Genomic DNA, 26,637 nt, shown 5'->3' with positions numbered 1-26,637 from the left:
GGCTCTGAGTTTATTTGAGTTCTGTGACACAAAGCAGCAGATTTATATATATATATATGTAAATATATATATATATACATATATATTTACATGTAGGCGGACGTATGCATGTACACATGTCTGTATACTAGTAGCGGACTGATTCACTGATCTGAAGTGAGCTGCCTTTGCTCTGGAGGTTGCGATTGGCCAGACGGTGTGATGTCATCGAGCGGCCGATCCAATCAGCAGACGGTATCTAGCTGGAGGGTGTGGGCGGAGCCTCTCAGCTGCGCCTCTGGCAGATGAAGCGTAGCCTGGAAGAGCAGTGCAGGTCGTTGAGGCGTCCGTTCACCATCTGGGCGCAGTCCTCGTCACCCGGACCCAGGTTGTGATTCGTCCAGCTGTCCGGCTGACCGGGAAACCAGTGCCTGGGGGCCGGCACCACGACACCAGTCAGAGGTCTTTATTTCAACACAACTGTGCAAAACACGACCAGGTATAGTACCCAGACCATGTAAAGCACCTAGACCGATGCTGTACCACACCAGATACTTTACCCAGCAAACCAAGACCAAGTACACTAACCTGAATCGGGTTAGTACCTGGACTAGATTCTATACTTAGACTGGGTACTTTATCTAGACCAGGTAACAAATCTGGACCATGTATTATTTGTTGACCAGGTACAGTACGTAGACTAGGCAAAGAACACAGACCAGGTAAAGTACCTAGACTGGGTAATGTACCTAGACCAAGCACGGTATCTAGACCATCTGACCAAAGCTCGAAAATTAATCCAGCGAGTCAAACCTCCGATTCATTACGTAGGGCGTCTGGTTGACCCACTCCCACTCCCCCGTCCTCTCGTCACTCAGACCGATCCAGTACAGGACCCCCATGATATGCTGGTTGACGAAGTCCTGAACCAGAAAGACAGGCAGAGAGAGTTAAAAGGATAAAAGGAGTCCTACAGGGATCAACTCTGGGTCCTCTGTTGATTACTCCATGGACGGATTAAATTGGTCTTCAAGAGGCAGACAGAAGGGCTGTCTCACCCACTCCTTGTCGTTGATGAGGATGACCAAGTGGGACTCGTGTCCGTTGCACCAGTCTTTAGCTTCATGCCAGGGTAAAACTATCCTGCTGAAAAAATAACAGCTGGAACCAAAACTTTCCCAATCCAGCGGACAACAGCCATCAGCCACCGAACCTGAGAGAGAGACAGACAGACAGGCAGAGAGAGACAGACAGACAGGCAGAGAGAGACAGACAGATGCACAGTTACAACTCTGTGAGGAACAATATCACATGTGGACTTCATAAAGAAGACATTTCAAGAGTTGGGATGTGATTGAGGGTTACAGAGAAGATAGGCGTGTGTGTGTGTGTGTGTGTGTGTGTATGTGTGTGTGTGTGTGTGTGTGTTACTGTTGTTGATGATGTGTGCGAGGGAACACTTGAGTGTGGCGACCGTCCTGCTGATGGAGTCCAGAGCTGCGAGCTGCTTCAACGCCTCGGCCACTGAACACACACACACACACACACACACACACACACACACACACACACAATGAGCTTCAGGGTTCTTCAGTTTGTGATTTAAGGAGCTTCTGACAGACCTGAGGTCAGCTGGTCCCTGTTACTCTCCACAGCAAACTTGAGGCGGTGAACGTCGTTGGCTGCATCTGGGACAGGAAGCACAGGACCATGTGGGCTGATCAGATGTAAGGTCTGTGGGGGGCGGGGTCTCAGAGACACAGGTGCATTACCTTGGGTGAGCTTCTGGGAGGCGCCCAATGACTCGGTGAGGTTGGACACACGTCCGTCCACAGACCACAACCAGCTGGACATGCTAGAGTCTGAACAGAAGCGTTTGAACATGCTAACATTAGCGTAACGAGCCCAGCTCAACGTCTTTTGCAGATGTTTGGTGACAGTCAAGTTATTACACAAACATATTGATCTGATGATGGTACAATTCCCTCTGATTGATCAACCACATCTCTGGACTGCAAACATACCAGGAAACACCAGAATTGATATTCCTAGTGTGTGTCACAACTAGCTGACTCTGGACAGGAGGACAGACAGACACTCTACAACAAGTTTCACACTAGATTTTAGACCAATCCTTAAAAAATAAGAATTAGAAAAAGTGTGTGTGTGTGTGTGTCTCACTACTAGCTCCCAGCGCTATGATCAGAATGAGGATGATTGTCGCCGTCAGACCAGGAAACAACCAGCGTCTGAACCTGGAGACGCCTGAGAAGTAGCCAGGAGCCGGCTCTGATAGACAGACAGGCAGAGAGAGAGAGAGACAGGTAGGGGGACAGACAGGAGGTGATCTTCTCGTCTCACAACTAGCGTGGTCAGCCAGACAGACGGAGAGTCAGTACCTTTATTCCAGAAGGAGTTGTTGTCATTTTCCAGGTTGTCGTGGTACTCAGTCGTCATAGCGATGTGTCCAACTCCGTCTCCGTCACGGTGAAAACTGACAAACAGAGAGACTGTCCAAACAACCAGCCCAGGGTCATCGTCCTCCAGGAGGAACTTTGAACTGGAAAACACAGATGTCACCGTGGTCCTGCAATAAAGTATGGAAACGTTTCTCCTGGAGGGAATGGAAGTGTCCTCCATACCTGCAAAGGGGGGGGGGGGTGTATTTTATTAGGGTTATTGAGAGAGTTCATTTGAATCAAAAACGTCAATGTAGAATGATCAAGTAGTGTGTCTGTGTGTGTGTGTCTGTGTGTGTCTCACTACTAGAATGATTGCTGCCGTTAGACGAGGAGACTTCTGAGAAGTAGACAGGAGTCGGCTCTGAGAGACGGACAGACAGACGGGCAGAGAGATAACCAGGTAGAGAGACAGGTAGAAGGACAACTCATCACTTTTTCATATCAGTTGATGGGACTTCAACTGTCAGAGGGTTGATGAATGAGACAAGAGAGACAGTGGGACAGACAGGAGGACATCATGGTGATACTGTCCTTTCAGGATGAGGACAGTGAGTCTCACACACTAATCTACAGTCACAGATCAGCCAGCGGGTCCCTTCAAAGTGCTGTTAGCACGTTAGCATGTTAGCATCTACGACCCATTCAGGGGAAATTCCTCCGCTGCAGGAATTTTAAAAAACCCATCAATGTATATATAATGTAATATACATACATTAAAAACAAGTCCTAATCTGACCTGCTCGATGGTAAACTCACACATCCCACGTCCTACATTCCAACAGAGAGTTTTCTCTGGACTTTCATGGGGCTGATGTTTATTGGAGGGGAAACAGATACTCGGCGAAGCTTCCTCAAACCGATCTGACCGTTTATCTGTAGCTGGAATATCACATGCGTGACATATGTGAGGTAGCTAGATGCTAATACCAACAAAGCTCCATCCCTCTGACCTGTGTGGGTGTGTAATGCTAGCAGCAGCTAATGTAGCCGCAGCAGATTCATTTGACTTTACGGTGTTTTCTTTCATTTAAGCTCAACCAATCAAGTTTAAGCCTGAAGTCAGATTCAAAATCATTTCTTTTGTTAATAATTCTGAGATTCCAGGCAAATTCATTTCAACAGAGTAACTCTTTAATGAGGTCTGCCATGATGACGTCACAGCTCAGCTCTCTGTGAGGTCATCGTTGAAGTAGAGGAGCAGGGCAGGGGAGAAGAGGTCTCGGTCCAGCCTCAGGTGTTGCAGTTCGTGGTCGTCGTCTGGGACGTTGTTTTCGTCAAGCGTCTGGTTCATGTCCAGAATCACGCCGCCGTATTTCCAGGTGTAGCTGCGGGCGTGAGAGTTGTAACGCAGGTAACGCTGGAGGATCTCGGCCATCGTCTCCTCCGAACACACCTGAGGAATCGAGTCACAAGATCCATTACGCAGGAGCTCAGGGAAGACAGGTGAGATGTACCTGAGCAGGTGAGAGGTACCTGTGTACAGGTGAGATGTACCTGAGCAGGTGAGAGGTAGCTGTGTACAGGTGAGATGTACCTGAGCAGGTGAGAGGTACCTGTGTACACACTCAAAAAAACAACGCTTTCAACGAACTTAATAAAATCATGGAAATGATTTGCACACTATTTTATTGATTCTTTGAGCATAAAGAAATTATGTTGATACGACTTGATGTATTTGAGTAGGATCAACTTAATTTATTATGGTTGGTTCAACGCATTTTCTTGGGTTGTGTCAAACTCAAATGAATACGGTTGGTTTGACTAATGCCACATTAGTAAAATGTAGGCTAGTCAATGAAGTTAGACCAACCCAAATTATTCAATTTAATCCTGCCCAAGAAAAATAGGTTGGACTAACTCTAATAAATTACGTTGATCCGACTCGAGTATATTATAGTGAACCAACTTAATTGCTTATTGCTTAAAGAAAGCAGTTAAATTATGTTGAAATACTTTCCATGATTTTGCTATAGTAATACTAAAAATGTTAGTGTTAACATTTACCCTGAACCACAACTGAAACTAAGTTTTAACAAAATATACAACTGTGTTGGCTGGAAACAAGACAAACGAGAGATGTTGCAATACAACTGTATTTCTCAAAGTAGGCACTGAATAATGTTTTAATGAGCAGCTTCTCTTATAAACATACATATCAAAACCTTTTCTCAACTTTCTATGACACATACACAATTAAAATACATTTTTGAAAGTGCTAACAGTGGTTATTAGTGCAGTCTTGACCTGAACTCTGAAGACTTTGTCTTTGTACAAACATCCCTCTTATCCTCTTACATTCACAACATTCATCTTAAAGACTTGTGATTACTTAATTAATGCACTGGTGAACACGCAGGAATACAGAAAATAATAAACACACACAGAAGTGTCTAATCTGCTTTAGCCATCATAATGTGTCTAACGGGATAGCTTTATTTTGAGAGCTTGTCCTTTTATGGATAGTTTGTTTGGGTCTAGTTCCATTATTATTTTCTGCAGAACTTCAAAAGTATACTTGAGCTCTGGAGGGTAGCTCAAGTTGAGAGCATACACAAGCGCAAGCAACATTGACACTGCAAAGGGTACATTTCCCAACTCGCTCAGCACTTCCACCCCCTCCAGAATGACTCCGACTTCATCTGGGTCATCACTGGGCTCCGCTCCTTCTTTTCGAATCACATGGATTGCAAAGACTGTCTCCGCCATAGCTGTTTGACTGCTTTCAATATTCTGTGACAAAACAGTTAACAAAAGCAATCATTTTTCACTTATGTGCATTACATGCCATTTTTATTGCACTATTTTACTGTATAAACAGCTATCAATAACTTCATTCACATTAGGGCTTTCAAAGAATATTCTATATTCAAATATATATTCAAATAGTTGAAAACAACACTAAGAAGTTAAGTTGGGCCAACTTAATCGTATCTGATCTTACCCAAGTAAAGATAAAGGTAAATGAACATACCGTGTATTCCTTCACCAGCTTCTCTGGATTTTCGTTCAAGTAAACACATAGACCTTTGAGGACGCATTCTCGTCTGACGTCAATGCTGGCAGTCTAAGTATGCAGATAAAATAACATTAGGAACACCATCTAAACCAACCATCTTATTAATCACAATGAGTAACCATGCAATATCAGTGTGTAAATTAGTATGTGAACCCTTGGGATCCAGGAGTGTTAGCAACAAGTGCAGACGACCAATAAAGGCAACAAGTAAGTAAACAAAATAAAAAGTTCTACGAGTAGAATAGCCTCTCTTTAACTTTTCCATTGTCATCATACCTGGGTTATGGGTACCATGATGCTCTTGATCTTTCTCCCTTGAACTCCACTTTTCTTGGCATACACCTGGATCAGGTTTTCAGAGTACAGATCCAGCTGGGAGAAGAACTTTGACTGCAAATTGATTGTTGTGATTCTCTTGAATTCCAGGAGACTTGTAGTGGGATGGTGTAGTCAGTGAGGTTGATCCAAGACACACTTTGGGGGATAGCAGACACAGGACACTTTTGCAGTCAGAAATTGCTGCAATAAAGTCAGATAGAACAATCAATTAATATTCATGGGGGTTAAGGCCTCCTAAGTCAGTGACGCGCGAAAAACTCCCGGTTGTTGTGACGCATCAGACCAGTGCGCGGGGGCCGGGTGGCCAGAGCGGAGCCAGCCCATTGACAGTACCCCAATGACAGTACTGTACTTTGAAATGTGGAATTAAAATGGAAATGGAGATTTGTCTGGTTTGATCAATCATTATTCTAGATAAACTGCATGCTATACATTTTTATATGTATAAATATATATACAGATCGCTCCAAAATAGCGTTTGCCTCCGGCGGGCCGCGGAGACGCCGCCTTCGGTATAACTGCGGCGGAACGGCGGCTGGCCGTCCGGGAAACGAAGCGGTTGCCGCTGGCGGTGCGCCGCTAACGTGTTTGCAATTACGCTATACTGTCGCTTCTACTGCCTCTGGAGAACCGCCGATGGTCCGCCGACTCATTGCTATCTGTCTATCTATCTATCTATCTATCTATGAGAGTCGGTAAAACGGCCTGCTATATTTGCCGCGCGCAGCTATTGGCCATGTTCCAAACTAACGTTAGCTACCGTCAATATATATATATATATATATATATATAATGACGGTAGTATTACTCTTAGTAAATGAAACGTGTGCTTAGTCATTTATTGTCATTCAAATTCAGCAGTAACGTTAGCGCGCTAATGTAACCCTACAAGGAGTATGCTAACGTCATTAAGTCAACGTTAGCTAGTCGAACACCTTATAATATATTGCTAAAACGTTACCTCGTCATTAACAATAGCTCACTGTTCACCGTTCACATTGGTATGTTGCAAAAAGGAGTAACGTAACGTTATATAAGCTAACACGACATTGCTAGCCATGCGCATGGGGACTTTACCCTTTTTAAATGTAGTAAAAAATAACACTACATAAAAAATAGCATAAACAGAACAACGAGCTAAGATATGAAGACATTAATGCACGTATAATTGTTTTACATTTAGAAGGATGGTGATGGATTTCTGCTTACCTTTTCCATGTGCGGCCAACGGTGTATCTTCTTAATCTGGTTCTGACGAAGACTGCCTTCGCCTTGGTTTTCGCGGTCATGCCTGGCTACTCGATTGTCTCAGTTAATCGCAACATGAATGGATCTAATAAACGTTACGTTTTTGAAGTTCATGCCAATCCTACATGACTGAATCACGTTCACATTGAAAACATTAATGAATATCGTTCATTCTACATGTTACACATTAGTAAATGTAACAACCAGCCAATATCCTTTTTTTGAGTGCAGGTGAGATGTACCTGAGCAGGTGAGAGGTACCTGTGTACAGGTGAGATGTACCTGAGCAGGTGAGAGGTACCTGTGTACAGGTGAGATGTACCTGAGCAGGTGAGAGGTACCTGTGTACAGGTGAGATGTACCTGAGCAGGTGAGAGGTACCTGTGTACAGGTGAGATGTACCTGAGCAGGTGAGAGGTAGCTGTGTACAGGTGAGATGTACCTGAGCAGGTGAGAGGTACCTGTGTACAGGTGAGATGTACCTGAGCAGGTGAGAGGTAGCTGTGTACAGGTGAGGGGTGCCTGAGGTGTATGAACAGCTCACCTGCAGCCTCTGCTCCTGGGAGGTCAGCGTGTTGATGACTCGTATCCACCTGGTCTTGGCGGTCAGCAGTCCCACCTGGTAGCGCTCGTCCCTCCACCAGGTGGGAGCAACCTCTGTGGCCCAGTCGGAGCGGGGGGCAGCGGGGGGGACGTGCACAAAGCGGCCCCTGGGGGTGTAGTACCTCTCACAGGTAGTCAACGGGTCCACATATCTCCGGACCTGAGGACAGAGGACAGGTGCGTTCAGGTGAGCCGGGAGGAGCCGAAAGCTGCTCCGATTGGCTGCTCTGAGGGGTCACCGCTCACGTCTTGGGTCTTCGGGTCAAACCAGCTGCTGATGTCTTTACCTGCGGCCTCCATGATGGGTAAGAGCAGAACGTCACCTGCAGGGAGGAACAAGGGTTTACATCATCGAAGCCTGATCTGAACCACCAGACCAAATGCTGATTGGTCCATTTTAAAGTGATAAAGTTATTCACGCTGTAATGTTTGTTTACATTCATGAGGAGCCTTGTTTCTACTTACTTATATATACTAATAAAAATAAATACATATTAATCATATGTAAATATATATATATATATATATATATATATATATATATATATATATTTGTCTGTTCATCTGAACATTTTATAAAATGTTTACTTTTAATACTAAGGAGATGATCGTATTCCATCACATAACCTATCGATCACATCACACCAAAGTAAACAGAAGCAGTAAATCAATGGTTCTTTCAACCTCTGTGGAGGTCCATCAGCGGGGTGACGTCCCACACTCTGCCCAGGAACGAGAGCCACAGGTCGGCCTCGCTGTTGTGAGCGGACACCTCCGCGGGGGTGAAGAACCGGGTCATGACGCGGCGTGTCTCCGGTAAACCGCCGGACGCTGCACGGTGTTGACGCGTTGCTGTGGCGACGAGCGACGGGGGTTGGACGGGTGTCGTCACGTCCGGTTCATAGAAATATTACAGCCGAAAATAATTTAATTGAATAAAACGATTCACTTAAAGTTACTGTCGTGTATTTTTTTAATCTAAATAAGTCCGATTTTATTTGATTTTGTTTTAAATTTTACGTGATCGAGTCTGCAGGTTCTCCCCGTGTCTGCGTGGGTTCTCTCTGGTTCTCCAGCTTCCTCCCACAGTCCAAAGACCTGCTGTGGGGATCAGGTTGATTGGGAAATAGCCCGTAGGTGTATTAATGTGAGTGTGAGTGGTTGTTTGTCTCTGTGTTGCTCTGTGTGTTCCCCCCCCCCCCGTTATTTGTACATTTTTTTCAAGATTACATTGTATTTTTGGACGGTATTATTTATTTGAATAAAAAAATTCGAATTTAAACTCGTATAACCACAACTAATATACAAGTACAAAAATATAATCTGAAAAATGTATATATACATATATGTACAAATATATTAGGCCTGGGTAACATATACAGCGTTTCTTATGGGAGGAGCTCCTCATTCACATGGAGGAAGGTTCTGAGCCTTAAACGGACCATTTCATCTTAAATCTCCACCAGTCAGAGATGTAACCTGAAGTACCACAAACCTGAAGTACCACAAACCTGAAGTACCACCAGCCAGAAGTACCATGAGCCTGAAGTACCATGAATCTGGAGTACCATGGGCCTGAAGTACCACCAGCCTGAAGTACCATGGATCTGGAGTACCACAAACCTGAAGTACCACCAGCCAGAAGTACCATGAATCTGGAGTACCATGAGCCTGAAGTACCACAAACCTGAAGTACCACCAGCCAGAAGTACCATGAATCTGGAGTACCATGAATCTGGAGTACCACAAACCTGAAGTACCACAAGCCTGAAGTACCATGAACCTGAAGTACCATGAATCTGAAGTACTGGCTACAACAACCAGAGGAGACTTGAGCAGACAACGTGTGGGAGAAAACTTGGACAAACCAACGAAGAAGAATGAAGCGTCATTTGAATCAGAGCGAATGAGGCAACTTGATAGTTAATTTAACTTAACTCAGTTTTCCCAATGAACAACAAATGATGATTGACAAGGCTGCAACCTTATTAGAATCACTGTTTATTCTTCACACAAGGTTTAATAAAATATATTAAGTAATCAATCATCCATGCGAAATGATCTAAGATCATTTAGATAGTAGATAGTATTATATATTGTTATCTATATATATGTTAGAGAATCTTTAAATATCATTTAGTTAATACTAAATATGAATTCTAAATAAATACTTCATGAATTCTACATTATTTAGTAGTTATAATTACTAATTATAATGAGTAGTTATAACTCATTTATTTATCACTTTGTTTGACTTATAGCTCAACGTCCCTCTCTCATACCTGAAGAATACATAGTTTATAGAGAGAGATTATTTAGTTTATTCCTCCTGCCCCCTCAGTCCCTCTCCTCCTCTCCTCCTCGCCTCCTCGCTTCTCGTCCTCGCCTTCTCTCCTCCTCCTCTCGTCCTCGCCTTCTCTCCTCGTCCTCTCGTCCTTGCCTCCTCAGTTCCTCTCCTCCTCCTCTCGTCCTCGCCTCCTCTCCTCCTCGCCTCCTCGCTTCTCGTCCTCGCCTTCTCTCCTCCTCCTCCCGCCTCCTCAGTTCCTCTCCTCTCGTCCTCGCCTCCTCTCCTCCTCCTCCCGCCTCTTCAGTTCCTCTCCTCCTCCTCTCGTCCTCACCTCCTCTCCTCCTCCTCCCGCCTCCTCAGTTCCTCTCCTCTCGTCCTCGCCTCCTCTCCTCCTCCTCCCGCCTCTTTAGTTCCTCTCCTCCTCCTCTCGTCCTTGCCTCCTCAGTTCCTCTCCTCTCGTCCTCGCCTCCTCTCCTCCTCCTCCCGCCTCCTCAGTTCCTCTCCTCTCGTCCTCGCCTCCTCTCCTCCTCCTCCCGCCTCTTCAGTTCCTCTCCTCCTCCTCTCGTCCTCACCTCCTCTCCTCCTCCTCCCGCCTCCTCAGTTCCTCTCCTCTCGTCCTCGCCTCCTCTCCTCCTCCTCCCGCCTCTTTAGTTCCTCTCCTCCTCCTCTCGTCCTCGCCTCCTCTCCTCCTCCTCCCGCTTCCTCAGTTCCTCTCCTCCTCCTCTCGTCCTCGCCTCCTCAGCTCCTCGCCTCCTCAACTCTTCTCCTCCTCCTCGCCTCCTCAGCTCGCCTCCTTCTTGCGGTTTCGCGGGTTATTGCCTAGCAAGGTGTCCATCTCTGCGATGAGGGGCGGAGTCAGCTGAGACAGAACCTCCAGGAGACAAAGACAGGTAACGTATATATTTACATAGGTATAGATATACATGATAGTGGTTTGAACGTGGTTCCTTTCGGTACCCTGATAGAACCGATGTTCTCCAGCAGCTGTTCCGTGTTGGAGACTCCAAGAAGAACCGAGCTCACACCTTCACTACGGAGACACCACGCTGAGAGACAGACAGGCAGAGAGACAGACAGGTGTTCACAGACAGGTGCCACAGACAGGTAGTCACAGACAGGTGTTCACAGACAGGTGGTGTACCTATAGCGAGCTGAGCAGCAGTGCAGTTCAACCTGTCTGCCAGCAGGTGGAGCTCTTGGATCTTACTGAGCTGCTTCTTCCCCTCCTCGCTATGGAAACGCTCCCTTAGCCATGCATAGCCCTACACACACACACACACACACACACACACACACCCACACACACACACACATAGATGCGCACACACATTCTTATACAGATACAATGATTCTATGTATGTGTGTGTGTGTGTGTGTGTGTGTGTGTGTGTGTGTGTGTGTGTGTGTGTGTGTGTGTGTGTACCTTCATGGCGGCCCTTGAGCTCTCTGGGACCCCCCCATTGTACTTCCCTGTCAACAGGCCGCAAGCTAACGGGGACCAAGTCATGGCTCCGACCCCTGAGGGACAAGCAGACCTCATGTTGGACCACTCAATGGACCAGGTGTGAGTCTGTGTGTGTGAGTCTGTGTGTGTGTGTGTGTGTATTGTACCTATTTTGTGGTAAAGTTCCGGCAGGTGAACCTCCACCTTGTCTCTCTGGAAGTAGTGATACTCGGCCTGCTCGCACACCGGAGGGATCAGGTTAAACTGTCGGGCTACTGAGTACGCCTCCTGTGGGTCAGATAGACAGGTGGGACAGACAAACAAAAACGTATTGATTATTAATAGTGAAAGTAAGTGAGCTCCTGAGGTTCCACTAAGGTTCTCCGCTCTGCTGACCATGATCTCCACAGCGTTCCAGCGTGACGTTCCCCAGTACATAGCCAGGCCCCGGTCGATCACAAAGGTCATTGCACGCACAACCTCTGTGAGGGTGAAACACAAACACACTCCAGTCATTAAATGTAGCCAATACAACAATGATATCATTACAGGTGTGTGTCTCTCTGTGTTAGTGTGTGTGTATCTGTGTGTGTCTCTGTGAATGTGTGTGTGTGTGTGTGTGTGTGTGTCTCTGACCCTCCATTGGGGAGTTGATGTCGCTCCTGTTGGCAAAGACGATGTCCACATAGTCCAACTGTAACCTGGAGAGTGACCCATGCAGACCTGCAACTCTCACACAGACACACACAGACACATCCACCACCGGAAGTACAGTTGTGTCGTGTTGTGCAGGGTGGTTTGGAGTTATGTAGTTTGGAGTTGTGTTGTGTCGTTTACGGTAGTTTGGAGTTGTGTTGTGTCGTTTAAGGTAGTTTGGTGTTGTGTTGTGTAGTTTGGAGTCGTGTTGTCTAGTTTGGTGTTGTGTAGTGTTGTTTATGGTAGTTTGGTGTTGTGTTGTGTAGTTTGGAGTCGTGTTGTGTAGTTTGGTGTTGTGTTGTGTCGTTTACGGTAGTTTGGTGTTGTGTAGTTTGGAGTCGTGTAGTTTGGTGTTGTGTTGTGTAGTTTGGAGTTGTGTTGTTTAAGGTAGTTTTTGAGGGGCCGCGTACCGGTCAATGAGTAGTTTCTTTTTAATTGCACTCTCTTTACCTTCGATGATGTGTTTCCGTGACAACCCTCGCTCTGTCTCCGCCCTGAAGACACACAGACTCACACTTTACTCCCTACAGTCGCTACGAAACAGGAGAATATGTGTCATTAAAGTAGTGAGTGTGACTAGCGCTCACTGTCCTCCCCAGTAGATCTTTGTGGTCACCACATAACTGGCCCTCCTGGTGGGGGGGCACAGAGGCCGTTATTCAGAATACTTTCATCATTTAATTCAAGAGTAGAAGACGAGGTATTCAGGTTGTATTAGAACAAGAAGAATTTACTGCATTACTATTATATTTGGTTGCATTTAATGCACATCAACTTTCACCTCCATCCTTTCTTCTTCAGGATGTTCCCCAGAGTCGCCTCGGCCCTGAGAGACACACAGGCTTTAGTCCTTTCAGAAGACAGGCAGGAGACAGATGGACAGACAGCCAGTGGGTACCTTACCTCCCTGAGGCGTAAACCTCTGCTGTGTCGAACAAGTTGACTCCGCTGTCGTACGCCTCGGTCATCACTCGCTCTGCCATCTACACAGTAACCCACACAAAGCCTCTAGTAGTGGTAATGTAACACACAAAGACACTCAGAGACACACACACAGACACACATAAACAAACCTCATCAGAGATCTGAGAGCCAAAAGTCACCCATGTTCCTGTGAAAAGAGAAAGAAAATCAATGAATATGTGCTCTGTGTTTAAGTGTGTGTTGTGGTGTATATTGTGTGTGTGTGTCTGTGTGTGTGTGCACAAGCGTGTTGTAGTGTATATTGACACTATGTGTGTGTGTGTTTGAATCCACACCCAGTCCTAAACAGGACACTCTCAGGCCAGATTTCCCAAGATTCCTGAAAAAAAAGTAAAAGGATGAATGAGTGTTGGTGAGACATATAGTGGGGTAATAGTGAGGTCATAGTTAGGTCATAGCGAGGTTATAATGAGGTCATAGTGGTATCGGAGATAGTCTTTACTTAGTCATTGATGTTCATGGCGAATTGAAGGTCCAGGTGAGTGAGTCCCAGTCATCTATATTCAGGTCACCAATCAAGATTAACTCATCAATTTTTCATTCAGGTCCATTTTGAGCAAAAGGTCTGAACCCAGTCATCTCCATCAGAGTATCAATATCCGAGTCATCATTGTTTAAACTGTAAAGCTTTCTATGTGAAAAGACACAGATCAATCACTAGCCAATGATCAATACGGAGAGTTGACCTTTATTGACCATCTCAAAGCCATTGATTTCTAATGCAGAACCACAACTCCTGATTTCCTAATCCCTAATCCCTAATCTCTAACCCTAAACCCTTAAACCTCTATAATGATTGACCTAATCCCTAAACCCATAACCCTTAAACCTTTATAACTATTGACCTAATCCCTAAACCCCGAACCCTTAAACCTTTATAATGATTGACCTAATCCCTAAACCCCGAACCCTTAAACCTTTATAATGATTGACCTAATCCCTAAACCCCGAACCCTTAAACCTTTATAATGATTGACCTAATCCCTAAACCCCGAACCCTTAAACCTTTATAATGATTGACCTAATCCCTAAACCCCGAACCCTTAAACCTTTATAATGATTGACCTAATCCCTAACCCCGAACCCTTAAACCTTTATAATGATTCACCTAATCCCTAACCCCGAACCCTTAAACCTTTATAATGATTGACCTAATCCCTAAATCTTTATAACTATTGACCTAATCCCTATCTCCTAATCCTTAAACCTCCTGTCTCCCTGCCTCTCACCTGTCTCACCTGTATGGCATGCTGGTCTGCGTCATGGTGACATCACACTCCTTCAGGTAGACCTCCAGTCGTCTTCTCTCCATCAGCCTACGGGCGGCCTCCAGGATCTGCGACGCCAGTACAGACTCCTCCTTCTCTTTGCTCTCCTTCTTCCCGTCGCTCTTATCCGGTTTCCCAGAATTCCCTCTGCTCCCTTTTGGCTTCTTGTTGAACCCGTAAAGCTCCTCCACTGAAAACTTCCCTTTTCCTCCCGCGGACGCCGAGCCGCCGGCTCCCGTGGCCGGAACCCGACCCGCAAACATGGCCGACCCTGACGAGAGGCAGAAGAGCTAATGCTAATGCTAACTGAAAAATATCAGCGTGGGCTGATTGTGAAGGACCAGAATGCTGATAACAATCACCAATAATCAAACACGTTACTGACCAAACTAGTACTACGGCTTAGTTTAAAACTACAAATCAAACTACTGGTTAGTTTAAAACTAAAAATCAAACTACAGCTTAGTTTAAAACTACAAATCAAACTACTGGTTAGTTTAAAACTACAAATCAAACTACTGGTTAGTTTAAAACTAAAAATCAAACGACTGCTTAGTTTAAAACTACAAATAAAACTACTGCTTAGTTTAAAACTACAAATCAAACTACTGGTTAGTTTAAAACTACAAATCAAACTACTAGTTAGTTTAAAACTAAAAATCAAACGACTGCTTAGTTTAAAACTACAAATAAAACTACTGCTTAGTTTAAAACTAAAAATCAAACTGCTGCTTAGTTTAAAACTACAAATCAAACTACTGCTTAGTTTAAAACTACAAATCAAACTGCTGCTTAGTTTAAAACTAAAAATCAAACTGCTGCTTAGTTTAAAACTAAAAATCAAACTACTGCTTAGTTTAAAACAACAAATCAAACGACTGCTTAGTTTAAAACTACAAATCAAACTACTGCTTAGTTTAAAACTACAAATAAAACTACAGCTTAGTTTAAAACTACAAATCAAACTGCTGCTTAGTTTAAAACTAAAAATCAAACTACTGCTTAGTTTAAAACAACAAATCAAACGACTGCTTAGTTTAAAACTAAAAATCAAACTGCTGCTTAGTTTAAAACTACAAATCAAACTGCTGCTTAGTTTAGAACTAAAAATCAAACTGCTGCTTAGTTTAAAACTAAAAATCAAACTGCTGCTTAGTTTAAAACTACAAATCAAACTACTGCTTAGTTTAAAACTACAAATCAAACTACTGCTTAGCAGAGATGGGGACTCGAGTTGGAGACTCGGACTCCAGTGCGACTCGAGTCGCACACACGGTGACTTCCGACTCGACTTCAGACTCGTCCTCGAAAGACTTCAGACTCGACTCGGACTCGAGCTTTGGGACTCGTGAACAATGTTTAATTTTAGGAAAAATCGGATGAGCTCGCTATATCGCTCCCTCCGTTACCTGCCTACGTAACACGTACATTGACACATATTGCTGGCTGCGCACGCGCGGCCACACACGAGAAAGATGTCGAATGCCGCTGCTGGGTGGCGCTGACGGGAAGGCGGTGGTGCCGCTGGTGCCGCTGGCGGTCCGACCGACGGTTCGCTGACGTCGGGACGTATGCGTTCCAGCGGCGGACCGTTTTCTCTGCGTCTCCTTAAACTGTCTCTGTTCTGCTCACTGAAGCAAAACAATACGTGGACAAAAAATATCAGAGCCAAGAGCAGCGAGTGTAGTCAAGTACTGCTGCTAACACATCCCGTCAGACCAGGATTATTCATTTATATCCGTTCATGAACCTTTCTCCTCGTTACCCTGGTAACCGCTGTCATTACAGACGGTTGCGTCGATTCTTACTGTTAAAATCTTCCGGTTTAGCGGCTACGCTTCGTATTTTCATTTAATGGGAAAAACCACAAAAAAAAACATTAAGTAAAGAGTAAAGGAGGAGTAAAAAGTTGTTGGAATGTTTTTTTTACGGTAAAAGGGACGTTGATAAGAGATGGGGACTCGAGTTGGAGACTCGGACTCGAGTCGCACACACGGTGACTTCAGACTCGACTTCAGACTCGACTTCAGACTCGTCCTCGAAAGACTTCAGACTCGACTCGGACTCGAGCTTTGGGACTCGTGAGCATCTCTGCTGCTTAGTTTAAAACTACAAATAAAACTACTGCTTAGTTAAAAACTACAAATCAAACTGCTGCTTAGTTTAAAACTAAAAATCAAACTGCTGCTTAGTTAAAAACTACAAATCAAACTGCTGCTTAGTTTAAAACTAAAAATCAAACTGCTGCTTAGTTTAAAACTACAAATCAAACTGCTGCTTAGTTAAAAACTACAAATCAAACTACTGCTTAGTTAAAAACTAGAAATCAAACTGCTGCTTAGTTAAAAACTACAAATCAAACTACTGCTTAGTTAAAAACTAGAAAATTAAATTAGTTCATTTTAAAACTACAAATCAAACTACTGCTCAGTCAGAAAGTATAAATCAAACTACTGGTTAGTTAAAAACTACAAATGAAATTAGTTCAGTTTAAAACTACTAATCAAACTAGTTTAGTTCAAACTAATATTGAAACCAGTCTGGTTTTTCAACACAGAAGGTGAAACGTAATAAAACACTGGAGTTTTAATTGTACAAAATCTACGCTGGGGCTTCTGGGGGATAAACATCTGGAAGGTAACAAGCTGCAGATTAAAACTCTGATGTCACACACACACTCAAACACACTTTACCTGGTTAAAGGTGTGTGATTCCTGCCGTCGGACCACCCGTCTGAATTATCTGTCCACCTTCGTCTTTCTGTCTCTCTGATAGTAATCCTACTGGTTTAATCCCACCAATCAGAGCGCAGATATCACATCTGTTTGGATTAAAACCTGTAGCAAATTATCAGACAGATGTTAAATGTGCCTCTTGCCCCTAATCTCTCTCTCATATATATATATATATATATATATATATATATATATATATATCTCCACTAGTACTAGGTACTAGGTCACTAATACACACTCTGTAACGTGCCCATCATCTACCTGCTGCAACGAGACCATCATCAATGTAGTTAAACTACAAAGGATTATGTTTAATGGTTCATGTATTTGGACACTTTGTCCTCATATGAAGGAACTGTGTGTGGCTGCTGGTTGGCAGTAGGTTTTTCCGAGGGATTACAGATTAGATCAACCAGGGATTACACACACACACACCTGTCATGGCCAGATGTGTGTGTGTGTGTGTGTGAGAGAGAGAGAGAGATCAGCGTGTTAATCCGTCTCACTGACCTCAGCTCTCATTCTTTGTCTTTGTTTACATTCACAGTTCATTTTACATTCCACGTAAATATCATATTTAGAGTCAAAACATGTGAACTGCTGATAATCAATAATATAAAGTAATAAAGACAGAAGACAGCAGCATCGTGTTCACTCATTTATTCCAACAATCCTATAAATATAATCAGTGTGTGTGTGTGTCGTCTATCAGGCGGCCCGGGGACTGTAGAAAGGAAGTCCTCTGATGAACGAGTCCAGTCGACTGCTGAACAACTCGCTGTCCAGAGACTGTCCCAACACACACACCGGGTTCTTCACTATGTACTCCACATAGAGCTGAGAGACAGACGGAGAGACATCAGTTCATTTGTGTGCAGCTGTGTGCAGATGTGTGCAGATGTGTGTATCTCACGCTGCTGTAGATGTGCTGCAGTGTCTCTCTGGCGTTGGGGACGGACAGGTCGGTGTTCATCACAAACCGCAGGCCACTCGGAGTCTCGTAGTAGTGGAGACGGTACTTGCTGGTCTGGAAGGACATGAAGCCCTCCTTCCTGAGGACAGACAGGCTGCTAAGGACCACCGACAGGCAGACACAGGGACAGGAGACAGGCAGACAGAGGGACAGGAGACAGAGGGACAGGAGACAGGCAGACACAGGGACAGGAGACAGGCAGACACAGGGACAGGAGACAGGCAGACACAGGGACAGGAGACAGGCAGACAGAGGGACAGGCAGACACAGGGACAGGAGACAGGCAGACAGAGGGACAGGCAGACACAGGGACAGGAGACAGGCAGACACAGGGACAGGAGACACAGGGACAGGAGACAGGCAGACACAGGGACAGGAGACAGGCAGACACAGGGACAGGAGACAGGCAGACAGAGGGACAGGAGACAGGCAGACACAGGGACAGGAGACAGGCAGGCAGAGGGACAGGCAGACACAGGGACAGGAGACAGGCAGACAGAGGGACAGGAGACAGGCAGACACAGGGACAGGAGACAGGCAGACACAGGGACAGGAGACAGGCAGGCAGAGGGACAGGCAGACACAGGGACAGGAGACAGGCAGACAGAGGGACAGGCAGACACAGGGACAGGAGACAGGCAGACACAGGGACAGGAGACACAGGGACAGGAGACAGGCAGACACAGGGACAGGAGACAGGCAGACACAGGGACAGGAGACAGGCAGGCAGAGGGACAGGCAGACACAGGGACAGGAGACAGGCAGACACAGGGACAGGAGACAGGCAGACACAGGGACAGGAGACAGGCAGGCAGAGGGACAGGCAGACACAGGGACAGGAGACAGGCAGACAGAGGGACAGGAGACAGGCAGACACAGGGACAGGAGACAGGCAGGCAGAGGGACAGGCAGACACAGGGACAGGAGACAGGCAGACAGAGGGACAGGCAGACACAGGGACAGGAGACAGGCAGACACAGGGACAGGAGACACAGGGACAGGAGACAGGCAGACACAGGGACAGGAGACAGGCAGACACAGGGACAGGAGACAGGCAGGCAGAGGGACAGGCAGACACAGGGACAGGAGACAGGCAGACACAGGGACAGGAGACAGGCAGACACAGGGACAGGAGACAGGCAGGCAGAGGGACAGGCAGACACAGGGACAGGAGACACAGGGACAGGAGACAGGCAGACACAGGGACAGGAGACAGGCAGACACAGGGACAGGAGACAGGCAGACACAGGGACAGGAGACAGGCAGACAGAGGGACAGGCAGACACAGGGACAGGAGACAGGCAGACACAGGGACAGGAGACAGAGGGACAGGAGACAGGCAGACACAGGGACAGGAGACAGGCAGACAGAGGGACAGGCAGACACAGGGACAGGAGACAGGCAGACACAGGGACAGGAGACACAGGGACAGGAGACAGGCAGACACAGGGACAGGAGACAGGCAGACACAGGGACAGGAGACAGGCAGACACAGGGACAGGAGACAGGCAGACACAGGGACAGGAGACAGGCAGACACAGGGACAGGAGACAGGCAGACACAGGGACAGGAGACAGGCAGGCAGAGGGACAGGCAGACACAGGGACAGGAGACAGGCAGACACAGGGACAGGAGACACAGGGACAGGAGACAGGCAGACACAGGGACAGGAGACAGAGGGACAGGAGACAGGCAGACACAGGGACAGGAGACAGGCAGACACAGGGACAGGAGACAGGCAGACACAGGGACAGGAGACACAGGGACAGGAGACAGGCAGACACAGGGACAGGAGACAGAGGGACAGGAGACAGGCAGACACAGGGACAGGAGACAGGCAGACACAGGGACAGGAGACAGGCAGACACAGGGACAGGAGACAGGCAGACACAGGGACAGGAGACAGGCAGGCAGAGGGACAGGCAGACACAGGGACAGGAGACAGGCAGACAGAGGGACAGGCAGACACAGGGACAGGAGACAGGCAGACAGAGGGACAGGCAGACACAGGGACAGGAGACAGGCAGACACAGGGACAGGAGACACAGGGACAGGAGACAGGCAGACACAGGGACAGGAGACAGAGGGACAGGAGACAGGCAGACACAGGGACAGGAGACAGGCAGGCAGAGGGACAGGCAGACACAGGGACAGGAGACAGGCAGACAGAGGGACAGGCAGACACAGGGACAGGAGACAGAGGGACAGGAGACAGGCAGACACAGGGACAGGAGACAGGCAGACAGAGGGACAGGAGACAGTTGGTTGCAGTGAAGGATACATGTCCAGTGGAGACATCTTACTGACGAATGAGCGAATGGAGAAGAGCATCCCATACATCAGCTTGAACTCCTGCACAGAGAGACAGGTCATCAGACATACAGGTAATAGACCGACAGGTGAATGATGTCATCATGCCGTTAGGCTCCTCCCACCTCGTCCTTTGAGATTCCGGCCTGCTTCTTGCGGTTCCACTCATTATAATACAGACAGCTGCCATTACGGTCAAAGATGTACAAGTTATGGACCGTCATCTGAAACCACACACACACACACACACATCGTATAGGAACATTTTATACAACATTATCAGCATTTTACTATCACAACATTATTAAGTTACACATTACGAACAAATGCTATCGATATTCTGCCAGAAAACGATGAGTCCATTTAAATCAATAAGCAGTGCGAGTTCATCGGTACCGAACCGAAGATTAGATCCTAGAGAATCAATTAGAGACTCGAAACAATGTCCGATCTCATGTTTATTGTTATTCATCCATGTTTAAATCAATCAATCGAAGGTTTTCGAACAGCGTCCGGGCTGACGGCGGATTCTCTACTAAAACATCATTGTTGAAAACTCGATGATTAAACATATTCAACGAGTCCTTGTGAGTCGACATATTGTGTCAAACACATTAAATTCGTTCTTTAAAGTGAAATCTATGAGGTATTTTAAAACGTCGCTGTGGGTTTTACCTTCTACTTCCGGTCTCCTGCCGCGCTCAGGACCCCGCCAGGTGTCCGCTCACGTGCCCGAACGAAAACGAGCTGTACGTATGTGTATAACGGTACTTATATGTATGTATGTTTATTTATTATTTATTTATACGTTATTTATTTATTTACTTTTGGGAGGGAGGGGTATTTTGTGACAAAGATAGGAAGTATAGTGTCTGATCCACACTCCGGGCAGAAGGTGGCGGTAACTGCCAAATGAAAAAGAAGAAGAAGAAGAAGAGGCTCAAAGAGCAGAAACAAGATGGCGGCAGCAACAATGAGTCCGTACTTTGGACAGCAGATGTCCTCCAAAAGCGACCTGGTACCGGCCTGGACCAGCCAGGAAGTCAGCACCGGGGTGAGTAAACTCCCTCTATACCGGGCCCGGTTCTGGTCCCGTGGAGAGTTTTAATGCTGAAAACAATGGCTCAGTGAGACAGCACTTCTTGTGCGGCTAGCGCGGCTAATGCTAACTATGACAAGTTCGTGTTAAGATGAGAAGAGAGATCAAGTGTAGCGGACCGGGATGGATTCGGTCCCGGTGGACAGTGCTATGGGTTGATAGAAGTGACCGCGTTCCGATAACCGGCTCAGACGGCGTTGGACGATACGTGAAGCTGTTTTGTGTCCGATGATCAAGTCGATTTTTCTGTCTCCATCCGCGTGTCCATCAGACCACCATCATGGCGCTGGAGTATGACGGCGGGGTGGTGATCGGAGCAGACTCTCGCACCACCACCGGGTAAGAGACTGAAGCGTCTGTGTCCAGACCTGTCTCACTGTCCCTGGACCCAGCTGACTCTGTGTCTCTCTGTCTCTCAGAGCTTACATCGCCAACAGAGTGACGGACAAGCTGACTCCGATCCACGACCGGATCTTCTGCTGCAGGTCAGAACCCTCCTCCTCTTCTAGTTGTTCTTCTTCTCCGTGTTTCCACTGGTGGACCTCCAGAGGACCCCGAGACCTCGTGTTGACCTTCATGTGTCTTTGTTGACAGGTCTGGGTCAGCTGCTGACACTCAGGCCATCGCTGACGTGGTCACCTACCAGCTGGGCTTCCACAGGTAACCGCAGAGGGTTTGATTGACGGTCCCAGCATCCTGTAGGCCCTTGCTAACTTTACCTGCACTTGGTCCCGCCCCCTAGCATTGAGCTGGACGAGCCCCCATTGGTGGAGACGGCTGCCAATCTGTTCAGAGCGAGCTGCTACCGATACAGAGAAGAGCTGACAGCTGGCATCCTGGTGGCAGGCTGGGACCGCCGGAAGGGGGGGCAGGTACTTTGACTACTAGTAGTACTTCTGTAATCAGTACTAGTACACAGCCAGGTGTACTGCGTCCCCATTGGAGGGATGCTGGTGTTTGTTGTTAATAAAGTTGTCTCACCTGTCCCAGGTGTACTGCGTCCCCATTGGAGGGATGCTGGTGAGGCAGCCGGTGTCAGTGGGCGGCAGCGGCAGCTCTTACATCTACGGCTTCATGGACTCCAACTACAAACCCAACATGACCAAAGACCAGTGTCTGGAGCTCACTGCAGCAGGTGCGTGTGCGTGTGCGTGTGTGCGTGTGCGTGTGCGTGTTCAGTGTGTGTGTGTGTGTGTTCAGTGTGTGTGTGTGTTCAGTGTGTGTGTATGTGTGTGTGTGCGTGTGTGTGTGTGTGTGTGTGTGTGTGTGTCACACTGACTGTGTCCTGTCTGTCTGCCAGCGGTGTCCCTGGCGATGGAGAGAGACGGGTCCAGCGGCGGCGTGGTGAGGCTGGCGAGCATCTCTAAGGACGGAGTGGAGAGACGTGTGATCCTCGGGAACCAGCTGCCCAAATACTCCACACACTGAACACACACACACACACACTGAACACACACACACACACACACTGAACACACACACACACAGCTGTTAACTGCTTTGAGCTGTCAATAAATGTTTCCATTGGTCCTTGTTGTCCCGCCCGTCTTTTCCTCCTTCAGGACCAAGGTTAGCTGTGATTGATTATTTATTCATAGATTTGTTTAATTTCAATATGTATTTATTAAATTACTGTACATATTTATATTTTCTATTGTTGCATCACATGTCATTTAGATGATGTTTTTTATCCAAAGTGACTTACAATAAGTCCAGTTTAAGGTCTACAGTGTTTAGTGTGAAGATGTGAAGGCTCTCTGTGGTCCTGATGTCATCACAGAGCTCCTTCCACCATCTAGGAGCAGGACAGCAAAGAGTGGAGATCTAGTCCAGTGTTCTGCTCTCAGTGAGGAACAAGCAGCTTGATGTTGGGATGGAGGGTTTCACCAGGTCCTGGATGGAGACTGGACCCCATCCATTCACAGCATGCTACGTGATACCTTGGTCAGGAGATGGGGTGAAAGAGGGACACGATGGCGAAGGAGGTGAAGTCGGTCGGACAGAGAAAGGAGCGCATGTCAGCTGTTTTTCTCTTGGAAGAAGGGTGGAGGAGGACTGGGGGGGTTTGAGGAGGTTGGAGAAGATAGAAAACTCTTCTGGTTTGGTAGAAAGCTTCTGCATCCGAGATAGAAGCAGAAAGAAGAGACTGAAACGCATGCAGACACAGAGGGTTCATTCAAGAAGATCCACTTCTCTGCAGCTTCATCTATTTCAGACTGACAGAACATTTCTGGTTATTTTAAATTCAAATAAGTTCTACTTTACTAATTCTTAAGGCAGGTGAGATTCCATCAATGTTGTCAATAGAAACCACAACAGCAAACTCATTTATTAACTTACGAGTTATTTTAACTTCTTACAGATCGTTCTTCAGCTTGGTGCTTCCTCCTGCTCCATAAAACAACTAAATGTCAAGTTACTTCATAATCACCACAAAAGGAACAAAGCAAGTTCAGTTTCTTTTTGTATTTATTCTGTAATGTGACCGACTTAGAGATTTTTCAGGTTCATCACGTTGATCCATTTCTGTTCATGAAGTATAAACTAAAGAGTGAAAGTCATTAAAGTGACGCGTGACGGAGTCGACGATCTAAAGTCTGATGTCAATTTAAAACGTCACGTGACTCATAAACTTGGATGTGATGTTATTAGAACATTTATATCGTGGATATTTCACTGAATTCTTACTTTACGTTAGATTTAAAAGTGAACTCATCACTGCCATAACCATTTGATCTGTCCTTTGTGGCCCAGCATGTCCCAGCATGCAGTGCGGGCCGCAAGGATTTAATTTATTCAGGACGGAGGCAGCATTAAAACGTAAGAAGGCTCTCCGTAACGCAAGAGCATCTTATTACTCATCATTAATCGAGAAAAATAAAAACAACTCCAGGTTTCTCTTCAGCACTGTAGCCAGACTGACAGAGAGTCACAGCGCTGTCGAGCCGTGTATTCCTGTGGACCTCAGTAGTAACGACTTTATGAACTTCTTCAATAAGAAGATTCTGACTATCAAAGAGAAAATTGATGGTCTACTACCCCCAACCGGAGCCGACCCGTCCTCAGATGTAGGATCCTTGGATGCAGCCGTGGGCCCTGATACCTACTTGGATGGTTTCTCTTCCATCAACCTTGATCAACTGACTTCTACAATTTTGAAATCCAACTCTTCCACTTGTCTCCTGGATCCGATTCCAACTAAGCTGCTTGAGGAAGTTTTTCCGTTAATTAGCACGTCTTTACTGGATATTATGAATCTGTCTTTGTTGACAGGACATGTACCACAGTCCTTCAAGGTAGCTGTAATTAAACCTCTTCTGAAGAAACCTACCCTAGCTCCAGAGGTGTTGGCTAACTACAGACCCATCTCTAATCTTCCCTTCCTCGCTAAGATCCTTGAGAATCTGTCACGAATCAATTATGTGACTTTCTACAAAACAATGCTTTGTTCGAGGATTTCCAGTCAGGATTTCGAATGCATCACAGCACAGAAACGGCACTGGTGAACATTACAAATGATCTTCTACTTGCATCGGACCAAGGACTTGTCTCTTTTCTTGTATTGCTGGACCTCAGTGCTGCTTTTGACACCATCGATCACCGTATCCTGCTGCAGAGACTGGAACACTTGATTGGCATCAAAGGAACTGCACTCAGCTGGTTTAAATCTTATTTATCGGATCGATCCCAGTTTGTGTTTGTGAACGGTGAATCATCGAGGACCACGAATGTTGGTCACGGAGTCCCACAAGGTTCTGTGCTTGGACCGATTCTATTTACCCTGTACATGCTTCCTTTGGGCGACGTTATCAGAAAACACCGCATAAACTTCCATTGTTATGCAGACGATACTCAACTGTATCTATCGATCAAGCCAGAAGACACCAACCAACTTGTTAGACTTCAGGACTGTCTTGGAGACATCAAAACTTGGATGACCTGCAACTTCCTGATGTTAAACTCGGAAAAAACGGAAGTTATCATGATAGGCCCAGAGCGCCTTCGAAGTCAGCTGTCACGTGATACAGTCTCTATGGATGGAATTGCTCTGGTATCCAACAGCACCGTCAGAAATCTTGGAGTTCTGTTCGACCAGGATATGTCCTTCAACTCTCATATAAAGAAGACTTCAAGGACTGCCTTTTTTCATCTACGTAATATATCGAAAATCAGGAACTTCCTGTCTCAAAGTGATGCAGAAAAACTAGTTCATGCATTTGTTACTTCTTGACTGGATTACTGTAATTCTTTGTTATCAGGCTGCTCTTGTAAATCGCTTAAACCTCTCCAGCTGATTCAGAATGCTGCAGCACGTGTACTAACAAGAACTAAGAAATGGGATCATATAACTCCTGTATTAACTTCTCTGCACTGGCTTCCTGTTAAATCAAGAATAGAATTTAAGGTACTTCTCCTCACCTACAAGGCACTTGCTGGTGAGGCACCGTCTTATCTTAAAGAGCTTGTTACACCGTATTGTCCTACAAGGCATCTACGCTCCATAGATGCTGGGCTACTTGTGGTTCCTAGAGTTTTAAAAAGTAGGATGGGGGCCAGAGCCTTCAGTTATCAAGCTCCTCTTTTGTGGAACCAGCTTCCACTTTCAGTCCGGGGGGCAGACTCGGTCAGTTCATTTAAGATAAAGCTTAAAACGTTCCTCTTTGATATTGCTTATAGTTAGGGCTGGCTCAGGTTAGCCTGGACCAGCCCTTAGTTAAGCTGCTCTAGGCTTAGACTGCCGGGGGACTTCTTAGGACACACCGAGCCCCTCTCTCACTCTCACTCTCTCCTCCCACAATCATCCATGCTTTATTAATGTACATCACTAATTCAGCTTCTTTACGTAGTTCTTTGTGCTTTCTCGCCTAGCAGGTCTCCGTGGATCATAGTTTCGTGCGGACCCCGGTTCTGACTCCTGGCTCATGGCTCTGCTGACACCTGCTGCTGCCATCATCATTACTTTAAATATGATTCATATTACTGTCATCATAAACCAACATCTTTCTGCTCTCCCTCCCCACAGAAGCCTCTGTGGATGGTGGTTCTATCTGATGGAGGTTGTCCCTGCAGTGGTCCTGCCGTACACTTGTTCTGCTACTTGTAATTACTTGTATCATTTCAGTTAGAGGAGTTGAATGTATTGTACATCTTTTACATTGTTGATTCTGTACACATGACATCCATGTCAGTCTGT

At 46.1% G+C, this 26,637-nt stretch overlaps 5 protein-coding genes and 1 long non-coding RNA gene across 6 annotated transcripts; 1 reads left to right on the top strand and 5 right to left on the bottom strand.

Moving 5' to 3' along the window:
• Positions 1 to 47: 47 nt before the first annotated feature.
• On the bottom strand, positions 48 to 2,531 carry asgr1a (asialoglycoprotein receptor 1a). The gene is made up of 8 exons (XM_037477802.2): positions 2,379 to 2,531; positions 2,161 to 2,268; positions 1,752 to 1,841; positions 1,602 to 1,667; positions 1,411 to 1,503; positions 1,038 to 1,192; positions 793 to 902; positions 48 to 410 (listed from the first exon to the last, which is right to left on the bottom strand). Exons 1-8 carry the CDS (start codon positions 2,434 to 2,436, stop codon positions 266 to 268), a joined length of 825 nt encoding a protein of 274 aa, XP_037333699.1. The 5' UTR covers positions 2,437 to 2,531; the 3' UTR covers positions 48 to 265.
• Positions 2,532 to 2,638: 107 nt separating this feature from the next.
• LOC119221744 (cytochrome b5 domain-containing protein 1) lies at positions 2,639 to 8,717 on the bottom strand. The gene is made up of 4 exons (XM_037477803.2): positions 8,332 to 8,717; positions 7,894 to 7,970; positions 7,589 to 7,807; positions 2,639 to 3,834 (listed from the first exon to the last, which is right to left on the bottom strand). Exons 1-4 carry the CDS (start codon positions 8,444 to 8,446, stop codon positions 3,604 to 3,606), a joined length of 642 nt encoding a protein of 213 aa, XP_037333700.1. The 5' UTR covers positions 8,447 to 8,717; the 3' UTR covers positions 2,639 to 3,603.
• Positions 4,508 to 7,268, bottom strand: LOC134107113 (uncharacterized). Its single transcript, XR_009942654.1, has 4 exons — positions 7,006 to 7,268; positions 5,734 to 5,976; positions 5,413 to 5,505; positions 4,508 to 5,171 (listed from the first exon to the last, which is right to left on the bottom strand). It is a non-coding gene; the product is annotated as an uncharacterized LOC134107113 (long non-coding RNA).
• Positions 8,718 to 9,878: 1,161 nt separating the features above from the next.
• LOC119222514 (voltage-gated potassium channel subunit beta-2) lies at positions 9,879 to 17,139 on the bottom strand. Its single transcript, XM_037479239.2, has 15 exons — positions 17,020 to 17,139; positions 14,297 to 14,597; positions 13,334 to 13,377; positions 13,148 to 13,185; positions 12,978 to 13,057; positions 12,856 to 12,900; positions 12,662 to 12,706; positions 12,525 to 12,568; positions 12,015 to 12,101; positions 11,775 to 11,860; positions 11,546 to 11,666; positions 11,358 to 11,452; positions 11,076 to 11,196; positions 10,892 to 10,980; positions 9,879 to 10,805 (listed from the first exon to the last, which is right to left on the bottom strand). Exons 2-15 carry the CDS (start codon positions 14,587 to 14,589, stop codon positions 10,716 to 10,718), a joined length of 1,278 nt encoding a protein of 425 aa, XP_037335136.1. The 5' UTR covers positions 14,590 to 14,597; positions 17,020 to 17,139; the 3' UTR covers positions 9,879 to 10,715.
• Positions 17,140 to 17,706: 567 nt separating this feature from the next.
• trappc1 (trafficking protein particle complex subunit 1) lies at positions 17,707 to 21,139 on the bottom strand. Its single transcript, XM_037480680.2, has 5 exons — positions 21,020 to 21,139; positions 20,470 to 20,568; positions 20,316 to 20,386; positions 17,975 to 18,113; positions 17,707 to 17,898 (listed from the first exon to the last, which is right to left on the bottom strand). Exons 2-5 carry the CDS (start codon positions 20,566 to 20,568, stop codon positions 17,770 to 17,772), a joined length of 438 nt encoding a protein of 145 aa, XP_037336577.1. The 5' UTR covers positions 21,020 to 21,139; the 3' UTR covers positions 17,707 to 17,769.
• A 29-nt stretch (positions 21,140 to 21,168) lies between these two features.
• On the top strand, positions 21,169 to 22,972 carry psmb6 (proteasome 20S subunit beta 6). Its single transcript, XM_037480679.2, has 7 exons — positions 21,169 to 21,398; positions 21,715 to 21,782; positions 21,863 to 21,928; positions 22,038 to 22,103; positions 22,186 to 22,315; positions 22,434 to 22,578; positions 22,744 to 22,972. Exons 1-7 carry the CDS (start codon positions 21,303 to 21,305, stop codon positions 22,869 to 22,871), a joined length of 699 nt encoding a protein of 232 aa, XP_037336576.1. The 5' UTR covers positions 21,169 to 21,302; the 3' UTR covers positions 22,872 to 22,972.
• Positions 22,973 to 26,637: the final 3,665 nt, after the last annotated feature.

This window comes from Pungitius pungitius, chromosome 1, assembly GCF_949316345.1.
Source record: "Pungitius pungitius chromosome 1, fPunPun2.1, whole genome shotgun sequence".
NCBI classification, from domain to species: Eukaryota; Metazoa; Chordata; class Actinopteri; order Perciformes; family Gasterosteidae; genus Pungitius; species Pungitius pungitius.
The sequence above is the reverse complement of the archived record's forward strand: the minus strand, read 5'-3'. Positions and strand labels throughout refer to the sequence as shown.

Excerpts from the sequence above, each read along its gene's own strand:
- psmb6 (XM_037480679.2), top strand. The coding sequence starts at position 21,303 with ATGGCGGCAGCAACAATGAGTCCGTACTTTGGACAGCAGATGTCCTCC. Across the intron at positions 22,104-22,185 it reads TACCAGCTGGGCTTCCACAG|CATTGAGCTGGACGAGCCCC; the intron begins GTAACCGCAGAG and ends CCCGCCCCCTAG. Across the intron at positions 22,579-22,743 it reads TCTGGAGCTCACTGCAGCAG|CGGTGTCCCTGGCGATGGAG; the intron begins GTGCGTGTGCGT and ends TCTGTCTGCCAG.
- trappc1 (XM_037480680.2), bottom strand. The coding sequence starts at position 20,568 with ATGACGGTCCATAACTTGTACATCTTTGACCGTAATGGCAGCTGTCTG. Across the intron at positions 20,387-20,469 it reads CCGGAATCTCAAAGGACGAG|GAGTTCAAGCTGATGTATGG; the intron begins GTGGGAGGAGCC and ends CTCTCTGTGCAG. Across the intron at positions 18,114-20,315 it reads AAGATGTCTCCACTGGACAT|GAAGGAGGGCTTCATGTCCT; the intron begins GTATCCTTCACT and ends GTCTGTCCTCAG.
- LOC119222514 (XM_037479239.2), bottom strand. The coding sequence starts at position 14,589 with ATGTTTGCGGGTCGGGTTCCGGCCACGGGAGCCGGCGGCTCGGCGTCC. Across the intron at positions 12,569-12,661 it reads AAGATCTACTGGGGAGGACA|GGCGGAGACAGAGCGAGGGT; the intron begins GTGAGCGCTAGT and ends GTGTGTCTTCAG. Across the intron at positions 11,453-11,545 it reads GGAACTTTACCACAAAATAG|GGGTCGGAGCCATGACTTGG; the intron begins GTACAATACACA and ends CTTGTCCCTCAG.
- LOC119221744 (XM_037477803.2), bottom strand. The coding sequence starts at position 8,446 with ATGACCCGGTTCTTCACCCCCGCGGAGGTGTCCGCTCACAACAGCGAG. Across the intron at positions 7,808-7,893 it reads TTGACCCGAAGACCCAAGAC|GTCCGGAGATATGTGGACCC; the intron begins GTGAGCGGTGAC and ends CTCTGTCCTCAG. Across the intron at positions 3,835-7,588 it reads CCCAGGAGCAGAGGCTGCAG|GTGTGTTCGGAGGAGACGAT; the intron begins GTGAGCTGTTCA and ends TCGATTCCTCAG.
- asgr1a (XM_037477802.2), bottom strand. The coding sequence starts at position 2,436 with ATGACGACTGAGTACCACGACAACCTGGAAAATGACAACAACTCCTTC. Across the intron at positions 1,842-2,160 it reads CATAGCGCTGGGAGCTAGTA|ACTCTAGCATGTCCAGCTGG; the intron begins GTGAGACACACA and ends GCTTCTGTTCAG. Across the intron at positions 1,193-1,410 it reads CGCACACATCATCAACAACA|GTTCGGTGGCTGATGGCTGT; the intron begins GTAACACACACA and ends TCTCTCTCTCAG.